This window comes from Chiloscyllium punctatum, chromosome 9, assembly GCF_047496795.1.
Source record: "Chiloscyllium punctatum isolate Juve2018m chromosome 9, sChiPun1.3, whole genome shotgun sequence".
In the NCBI taxonomy this organism is placed as follows: domain Eukaryota; kingdom Metazoa; phylum Chordata; class Chondrichthyes; order Orectolobiformes; family Hemiscylliidae; genus Chiloscyllium; species Chiloscyllium punctatum.
Window position 1 is genome coordinate 98,735,917 of NC_092747.1, and position 9,933 is coordinate 98,745,849.

The window sequence follows — 9,933 nt, forward strand, 5'->3', positions numbered from 1 at the left end:
TTGTTACCAAAGGGCCTGTTTCCATACTGTAGGGAATCTAATCATGTCATAATGTACAGGCTAAGTGGATCACCCATAGTTAATGGTTGGGGGTGGGGGGATTACAAGGATGGGGTGGATATAGGTGGAATGCTCTTGAGAGGGTCGGTGTGGACTCTGTCGGAAGCTGCTTGACCTGCTGTGCATTTCTAGCACCACACTCTGGACTTAATGGCCTGCTTCCACTTGTAGGGATTCTATGGTTTTCAGAGCAGCGAAGGTATCAGAGCACACTCGATGGATCGAATGGCCGACTTCTGTTTCTACGTAGTAAGCTTCCTGCTTCTAAATAAGCCTGTTGGACAATAACCTGTTGTGTGATTTTTAATTTTCCCCAGCCCAGTCCATCACCGGCACCTCCATATCTCAGCAATATGATCTTCCTTCTACAGTCTTCCCTGCTTTATTGCTGCTGGTGGGATGTTACTCACATCCTCCATTGAGAAGACTTTCTCCATATTATTTTTTGATCCACTAGAGGGCTCACAAACTCCACGATGAAGAGAAAACTTTTTCGAGGAAGATGGAATTGGGAGATATTAAAGATCCATCCACTGTTTGTAATTTAACATAAACGAATGGATAAATAAAGAGGAAAGCTTGTTTTTCTCCTTCGCAAGACTTGTGTTTAGGTTCAGTTTCACAGCGCTGGTATTGACAGGAAAGCAAACCACAGCAGGAAGGGGCGATTTGTTTTTGCGTGTGCAAGTAACAGTGAGAAAGTCGGCGCGTCCGGCCGCTTCTGTGCAGAGAGAAAGGGAAACAGAGCGATCGTTTGCAGTCCGATATGACTTCTTCAAAACTGGCAAGTTAGTGACCTGCACACGGTCAAACCTGGATGGAAGTTGTGATGCACAGTGCGTCGCTAAGCTTCTAGCGAACGCTATATGCAAGAGGAGTGTCGCTCCGAAAGCTAGTGTGCTTCCAATTAAACCTGTTGGATTTTAACCGGGTGTTGTGTGATTTTTAACTTTGTACACCCCGGTCCAACACCGGCCTCTCCAAATCACATATGCAAGAGGATCGGGTGACAATTTTTCCTTCTGAAATCCGGGCGAAGACCCAGCAGCAATGATATGTACGGAGTGGCGACTTGCAACGTCCTCTGAGCAGGGGACGTGCGCTCGCGTGTTTTTTTTTAAAAAAGGAGGCATTCCTTGAAATAATAAACATCGTGACCAACGTTACTGAACTGTTTGGAGGATTGTTCACCATCATACACTTTTGCAAACCTCATGTGTGCATAATATATATATATATATGTGTGTTTTGTAAAAGGTCTGCTATCGCTGGTAGCAGTATCTCAGACTAGGTGGGGGGAGTGGGATGGGGTAGGGAAGGTAGTGACCAGAGTTATGCAGAAGTACAGTGAACATGACACATGCAGCACAGCCCCTGTGGCTGGGGCGGGGCGTTGCTGTCAGTCCAAGGAGTTGCTTTGAAAAGCGGTAAAGGAGAAACGGCAGGAAGCCGGAGAAGTTTCCCACCGTGACTTCCTAGTTTGATGCAGCGCCTACATTTCGGCGTATATTTTTTTTTTGTCGGGGGGTGGTGGAGGAAGAGTCAACCCTCTTCTTGCAACTTGTTGATTTGCTGAGATCCAACGTCACACACCCAGCCCGACTCAACCAAAAAAAAACCCTCTTCCTCCCGCATCTTTACATAAAGCAGCAGTGCACCGGCAAGCAGACAGTGTTGTGGAGTAGGTAGGGAGGAGGGAGGGGATTACAGGAGCCAACCTCGCTCTCTTCAGTCTCTGCCGCTTGGAAATGGCTCTAGCGGACAGCCTGTGCGAACTCGCGGACGGAGAGTCTCCTTTCCCGGCCGTGGTGGAGCTGAACGTGGGCGGGCAGGTCTATGTGACCCGCCACCGCACTTTGGTGGCGGTGCCGGACTCCCTGCTCTGGGACATGTTTAGCCGCAGCTCCCCGCAGGAGTTGCCCAAGGACAGCAAGGGTCGCTTCTTCCTGGACCGGGACGGCTTCTTGTTCCGCTACGTCCTGGATTACATGCGGGACTTGAGGCTGGTGCTGCCCGACTACTTCCCGGAGAGGAGCCGGCTGCTGCGGGAGGCGGAGTACTTCCAGCTCCGGGAGCTGGTCCGTCTGCTCGGCCAGCAGCTGGAGCAGCCCACGCCGCCCAGCGAGGACAGCTGGCCGGACGGAGGGAGCAAGGGTCCGCCCTGCAGCGCCAAGCCCCGCCTGGCCGCCTCCTCCAGCTCGGTCACGGTGCCCGCCAGCCCGGCCAGCTCGTCCTCCGACAGCTGCCCCCCGGCCCGGAGGTCCGGCTACATCACCGTGGGTTACCGGGGCTCGTACACCATCGGCCGGGACTGCCAGGCGGACGCCAAGTTCCGGAGGGTGGCCCGGATTACCGTGTGCGGCAAGACCTCCTTGGCCAAAGAGGTCTTCGGCGAGACTCTGAACGAGAGCAGGGACCCCGACCGCCCCCCCGAGAGGTACACGTCCCGTTACTACCTCAAGTTCAACTTCCTGGAGCAGGCGTTTGACTTGTTGGCGGAGGCTGGTTTCCACATGCTGGCGTGCAGCTCCACCGGAACCTGTGCCTATGCCAGCGACCAGGGAGAGGACAAGATCTGGACCAGTTACACCGAGTACGTCTTCTGCAGGGGGTGAATCCACCGGGACCGCGAAAAAAAAGATCGACCCCCCTTTCCCTCACAAATGAACCTCTCTCTTCAGTGCCATGGTGCCTGTCCTGCCAAAGGAACTGGGGGGAGAATTATGTGACTCGCCACCACGTCGGAACGGACCTTTACCTTAACCTTTCCCTTTTGTGTGAGTAACTATAGGACAGTGTAGTGAGGCCATCAGCGGTGTGGTTAAGACTTTCAGCAGGTATTGCCAACCGACGATCCTGACACATCCCAACGGTGTGACAGCTGGGGGAAAAAAAAGCGTTGCTGCTGGAAGCTGTGGTTGAAATAGCGTCCTTTTAGCGACTGCGATTAGAAACAACCCATTAGCACAGAGTGATAACATTTAGGTAATTTTATTCCACTGGTATGGAGGTGCACAGCAAGAATAAATGTTCCGTACTCAGCAGTCTCCCTTGTTTAATTTATTACAGGGTAGGTTCTGTAGTCACTAACTTCTCCCACCAAGTCTCTCGGGATGGTCGCTTTTCGGGTATAGTTATTCAGGGGAGAGAGCCAGTCTCCGGAGATGCCCATGATCAGCGTGGTAAATACTATAGGCATCTGCTTACCGTTCACTATAGTATTCTGTTTGCACCCCAACTCTAGTACAAAAAACTGATGACATAAAGTTAAAAAAAGAGAATCTTTCGATTGTAAATTGTAAGCACATTGTTTATAAACACGCAAAAGGTAATCTTGCCATGTTGTATTTAGCGTGGACTAGTTTATAGTGCCTGAATTAGCTGCAACCTCTCAAATGTTGTCTGCCATTTTGGAAATAACATTAGCAAAGATTAAACCTTAAACACTATAAGCAGAGATTCTCAACGTTGGTAATGTTTTTTTTAAATAGTCCTGTTTCTTTTTTCTTAAAACACATTTTCCCGTTTTTGTTGCTGCAAATTATTGTAGAACTGAAGTTATTTTGTGTCAAAGTGCAAAAGGTTTCCATTCATAGAGTAGGAAGCTTCCCTTCCTCACTTAATGCTTTCTGTAGATGAAAGATATCACAAGACAGCTGAAAAGCTTGCATTACAAATTATATTATTCTATCAGTGATAGGTTCTACTGAATACAGCTAAGTAACTCATCCCCATCCTCTTTAGTATTTAGAATTGTAACTAAAGTCCAATAATGCACATGTTTGGTGTTTGCAACTTACTTTTTTTAACTTGTAAAATAAACAGCAAAATATTCTGTAGTGTATCAAACTAAAGACCAGAGAAAAATATACTGCCCAGGCCTTGAAATGTTAACAAAGGACTGGTAATAAGTGGAACAAGAAGTTTCATACAATAAATGGAAGACAGTAGATGGTTAGGGACCAGAAGAGGTCAAGAGGCATGTAAATTGGAAGGATTTCAGAAATTAGCAAGAGAATTCTGAATTCTTGTAGAAATTACAGTTACTTAGAAATCAGCAACATTTGCAATAAACATTGGTTTTGGATCAGTCACAGGATTATCTTTGATGGTCAGCATTTTTGCCAATGTTCTTCTGTCCATTGGCTACTGATGTATTGACACTTTACTGGGCTTTGATTCAATAGCTTTAGCCAAGTGACCATTGCTCATCAGCAAAGCTTGGTGGTGACTGTTAACAGCCAAGTGTTGTGTGTGGAGAGGGTCAAGGTGCATTTCTCAGTAGAGTTAGAGTGACCAACTCAGAAGCAGCCATGGATTAAGTTTAAGACTTTACTTGTTGTGACTCATCTAATCAGTGGATAATCTCAAAATCTGCAATCATAATCAATAAACCTCATCATTAAATTTGATATCACTTCTGGCAAATCCATACACCCAATATTTTATGACTGACAGTTGAAATGTCCACACCAGCTTTCCAAATCATGAAAACCTGTGAGATTTACATCTGTTTTTGTGGTAAATCTCTGTAGTAGTGCTAATTTATTTTTTCCACAATATTTGTAAACATATTACTCAACGACAAGAAGGAACTTGGAGGCTGGTTTCAATCTTGCAGTCAAATACATTTAGCTTCCATTCAAGAATAATGTACTGAAATGTATCTAATTATGAATTTTGGAAGTATGATTCTCTAAATGGATCATTATTAACCACTAATTAGTAACATTTTAAAATATCAAAATCTATTTTCACACCAGGGATGGAAATCCAATGTCTTATTAAAACAGATTCTGTTGGAGTGCTACAATATAAATTCATTTGCCAGCTTCATTTCTGACATTGTTCCTTATCTTAGCTGAGTTGCGTTGAAGGCATCAAATGGAGATCCACAAAGAGGGAAGGATGAATAGGTATTCTCAGGCATCACCCAAATAACTGCTGACACAATGGCATTGATAGAGTTATACAATCTAGGTCATTTGCTTTTCACAGGTTATTGTGCAAGGATTACAGGCCAAAGAGGAAGGGTGACATGGAAATGAACATATTAATAAAGTTTCACAATTTGCACACAATCTGCAATCATTATAGGCAAATAATGTAACAGTGGTAAATTCAATGTAAATTACAAGCTGCATACAGTTAAGAACAGATTTAAAAATGAAAGGTACAAAAATGTACTTTGGCAATTGTATCTTCAAAGTAATCTGAAATAGTTGAATTTGTAGCATTTTAACAGACGTATTTTCCACTGTCATTGTTGATCAGTAACTTGTGAATAATAGAATGGGAATCCAGTGGTACTATACCTTTGAAACAGCTGTTGTAAATGTCTTGTCTCATTCCCACAGATACTGTGGAAGTGGAGAGAAAGATCATTTCATTTACAAAGCAGACGGAGTGCCAGGCTAGGTGAATTGTGGGATCAGCTGTTAAATGCTTATTTGCAGACATATTTGTTTTTGTTTAATAATATGTTTAACAATGTGAGAAAATATAAATCAATTTCAAGTATCCTGTCATGCGGATAGGAAAGACATTCGTTAATCAAAGGTTGTGCTAAAGCAGGAACATTTTGATTTTATTCTGGGCTGTGACTGTCAGCCAGGAGGAACCATGTGGATTGGCAGAAATTTCAATGTAATGGAGAACTTTGTCTTAATCTGAGACAAGCCAGTGCTACGCTCACAAGAGAAACTGATAATTGTTGGTCAAACAACAGTTCACATTTATTTTGATGATGTGACAAAGGCTGAACTTTGAATCATTCATTGGTGTTTGCAGGAACAGAAACACTGAAAGAAAGCCATACTGTTTGAGAAACTACAATGCACAATGTATCTGCTAGATCATTACAATTTAATAATTAAACTGTTACGTAAATTAAACACCTCTGTTGTCTCTTCTGTTTCAGTTCAATTTTACTTAATGATAGGAGCAAATTATTTAATGATACCTCAGCCATGTGGCAAAGTACTACACAGACGTTTGCTGTGGGAACTCTGAAGTTCTTTATGTAGCTGAATTGTTGCTTGGCAGAAATGTTTTCAAGCTTTCCCAGTGAAATGAAGCCTTTCATTGTGTGCCAAATACCTCACAATGCCTAAACTGAGTTCCTAACAAGTCTAATGTTTGCTGGCTGAAAGAAACGCTTTTACAACCTGCAAAGATGGAATTTGTATTTTGTTCAGAAAAATTAAAACGAAGTCAAGAAACACAGGAGTGTCCTTTTGTCATAAAACATGGAAATTTATATTGTCTTGAACTGTTTCCTAAGATTAATGTACTATTAATAAGCTGAACAAGTGCATATCCCTCAAAGATGGCAATCAAGTAGTTTCGTTAATTGATCGAATTGGAAAGGGAAGATAAACACAGCATAGCACTTCAAAGTACACGATCAGGGAACGTAAAATGAATGAGAATAAAAACAGGTGTAATTTTTGTTTATGAAATGATTAATTGTTGGAATAATCAAGCAAAGTAAATACAGGGAATCCTGGTTCACTCCATCAGCGTTTCAGACTTTTCACTCTTGATCAGAGCAGGAAAACTAAAGTGCCACTTCTTCCCCTTATCAATGATCACGACCATGCTTCTTTGCGATAAAGAATTAGGACCAGGTTACATTAGTACAGGCAGGAAGTGTACTGCAGTAACTGCTCGTTCGATCTTCCAAATGCGTAAAACGGCATACTAAACGAAAGCCACTTTCCCACAAGAATACTTAAGAGTGGGTTACGTTCCTGGCCTGAAATTTTCATTTGAGCAAACCTAGTCATTTCCTTGAACCTAACTGAACGTCAGCCTCTCTTAGTGACTCATGCCGAACAAGTTGTTACTATTTCTCAATAGTTTACGGTGCTGTATTAACCTACTCGCCGCTTTCTGTCTCCATGCCCAGAACCTCTGCTTTGCTGTTTAACGCCTCCGGCTCCACCCCCGAGTCCCCTTCCTCCTTTCCCCGCTGCCCCACCTTGCTCCAAGCCGCTCGCTGTCCCCTTCCTCCACTCGCTGCTTGCAACTTCCTTCTGCAGCTTCCTTTTTCTTGCTGCTCCTTCTGAATCTTCGGTGTGAGAGAGTGAGTAGAAGGGAGCAGGCGTGGCAAATTGAGACAGAAGTGTAGACCAGAAAGGGTGGTTGTGGGTCAGTGAGCGGGGCGCGACCTCAATGCTGCAGAGACAAGATCGGTAGCTGTAATAGAGTGACTGTAGCGGCAGTGCTACTGAACTTTGTTTTGATTAGAGAATGCTTGTACATTGACCAAAAAGCGCATCACTGTAACCATACTTCAAGATTCCTTGCTCTTTTCAAAGTTGCTGCACCTTTTGAAATGTTTGATTCCCCCCCCCCCCCCGCAGTGAGATAACGCAGAAATGTTAAACTAGTTAACTTGCATTGCCTTAATGCTTCAAAGCTATTTTGGCAAAAATGCTATTAAAGCAGAAACGTAAAACTACTTAACTTGCATTGCATAAACCCTCCAAAGCTATTTCGGTGGATATTTTTAAGTTTCAGTTCTGTAACAGGAAATATTGCATAATTTTGATGCTGTTGGTCAATGCTAAGGAAGCACTAAATGTGAAAAGTCAATTCTTCTATTAGCAAGTCAGACTCGTCCAAAACCATCTAAATCCCAAAAGATTAACCAAGAATATTATGAATTAAATTGCATCATTTCATAATTTAGTAAAAAGTAGATTTTAATACCTTTTGTGGATTGTATTGTTTGCCTTTTCCAAGTGACATCTAGTTGCAATCAGTCTCAAGGAATTTTGAGAGTAGGGATGCTAGATTAAAATGAGGCTACTGTGACCCCATGATAGAGTTGTGCTCATACTTTTCATGCAAGTGCATTCCCAGAATGATCTCAATCTCTTTGTGCACCTTCTTTGCAGTTTTGCAGATTGTAATCTTTGTTCTGTTCCTACACACTTTCTTATATGATTTGCCTGTGCTGCATGCAAAACAAAACTTTTCACTGTACTTGGGCACATGTGACAGTAATCAATCAAATCAAATCAAAACCAAAATCAAAGAAAAAGAACCTTTTGGTTTAATTCATTCTGTGTGCTTCAAAATGGAAGTCCAGACCAACCAGTATATTCAATTCCAAGTATTACTATTTTATTTTTCCATTTTTTTTCCCCACTGGTTTTCCATTTGATTCCTAAAGAATGCTACATTCATCCAACTGTGGTGAGCAAAAGAGAAAAGAAAATGTTGACCTTTCCAATTTGGAAGACCAAGTGTTATAACTGGGGAATTAAGGTGTTAGCAGATGATCAATGGGATAGGTACTCTTTTTGGTACGAGATACCTACAAAACCAGCAAAGATTGCCAAACAGAGCAGACAATTGTACCTCAGTGTACCATTCTGAGGTTTCCTAGTAGATGTTATTGTAGTGGTTCCTTTTTCAATCACATCATCTTTTTTGTAGACCTGCTAACAGGCCCTTACTATAGTGCACCCTGATCTCACCTGAGCTGTTGTACCACCAAAAGATGAAGCAGGAATGTAAAAGACTTGCTCTTTTGTACAATTATTGGGAATTTACATTATAGTTTGAAGTACCCGGCTATGGTGCTAAAACAAAATGACTTGAGTCCCAAATGTGCTCTTTGTCTTCTGGTTCTCCTTGTGCTTCGATTGGTAAAAGTGGGCAAGAGTTTGGCAGATGTGGAGAAATGTGAGACATGCACTTAGGCAGGAAGAATACAGGAGCTAAATATTATTTAAAGGGAGAAAGACTGCAGCAAGTTACAGAACAGAGGGATTTGGGACTCCTTGCCCATTAATCACAAAAAGTTTGCATCTGAGTTCAGCAGGTAATAGGGAAGGCAAATGGAATGTTGGCCTTTATTTGGGAACATAAGGCCATTCAGCCCCTCAAGTCTGTTCCACCATTGAATGAGATCATGGCTGATCAGTGGCCTAATTCCCTATACCTGCGTTTGGCCCATATTCCATAATGCCACTGCTCAACAAAAAAATTACCAGATTTAAAACTGACAACCTATCCAGAATCTACTGCCATTTGTGGAAGAGAGTTTCAAAAATCTACCACCCTTTGTGTATAGAAGTGCTTCCTACATCTATCCTGAAAAGTCTGGCCTAATTCTCAGATTAAACTCCCTACTTCTAGAATACCCAACCAGTACAAATAGTTAATCTTTATCTCCCCTATCTTTTCCTGTCAATATCTTTAAGACATCAATCAGATCTTCTCTTAATCTTTGAAATTCTAGAAATAATAGGCCTAATTTGTATACCTTCGGAGGGAATGAAGTATAAAAATGGGGAGGTTTTGCGAAAACTATACAAAAACTCTAATCAGACCATGGATAGAATATTGTGAACATTTTTGGGCCCTTTATCAAAAGAAAAATACACAGGCATTGGGGGCAGTTCAGAGAATGTTGACTTGGTTGACGCTGGGTGTGGAGGGGAGAGAGGTTGAGTAGACTTGTATTCATTGGAATGTAGAAAAAAAGAGAGGCAATCTAATTGAAACAAGGTTCTTAGTTAACTTGACAGGCCAGATGTGGAGGGGTTATGCTCTTGTGGGAGAGGCTAAGGTCAGAGAGCATAATCTCAGAGTGAGCTGCTGCACATGTGAGACAGAGATGAGAAGGAATTTAACCTGTCAGAGAGTATGCACTCTATAGAATTCTCTACTGCAGAAAGCTATAGAGGTTGGTACCTTAAGTAAGTTCAAGGGGAGATAGACAGATTTTTAATCATTCAGGGATTTAAGGGTTATGGGGAAAAGGCAGGATAGTGAAGTTGAGGATTATTAGATCAGACATGATCTCATTGAATGGTGGAGTAGACTCGTTGGACTGAAAGGCCGACTTAGCCATGG

General features: G+C 42.5%; 1 protein-coding gene across 1 annotated transcript; it reads left to right on the plus strand.

Moving 5' to 3' along the window:
• The first annotated feature begins 1,440 nt into the window (after positions 1 to 1,440).
• Positions 1,441 to 5,954, plus strand: LOC140481558 (BTB/POZ domain-containing protein KCTD12-like). The gene has a single exon (XM_072577955.1). It carries the CDS (start codon positions 1,809 to 1,811, stop codon positions 2,673 to 2,675), a length of 867 nt encoding a protein of 288 aa, XP_072434056.1. The 5' UTR covers positions 1,441 to 1,808; the 3' UTR covers positions 2,676 to 5,954.
• Positions 5,955 to 9,933: the final 3,979 nt, after the last annotated feature.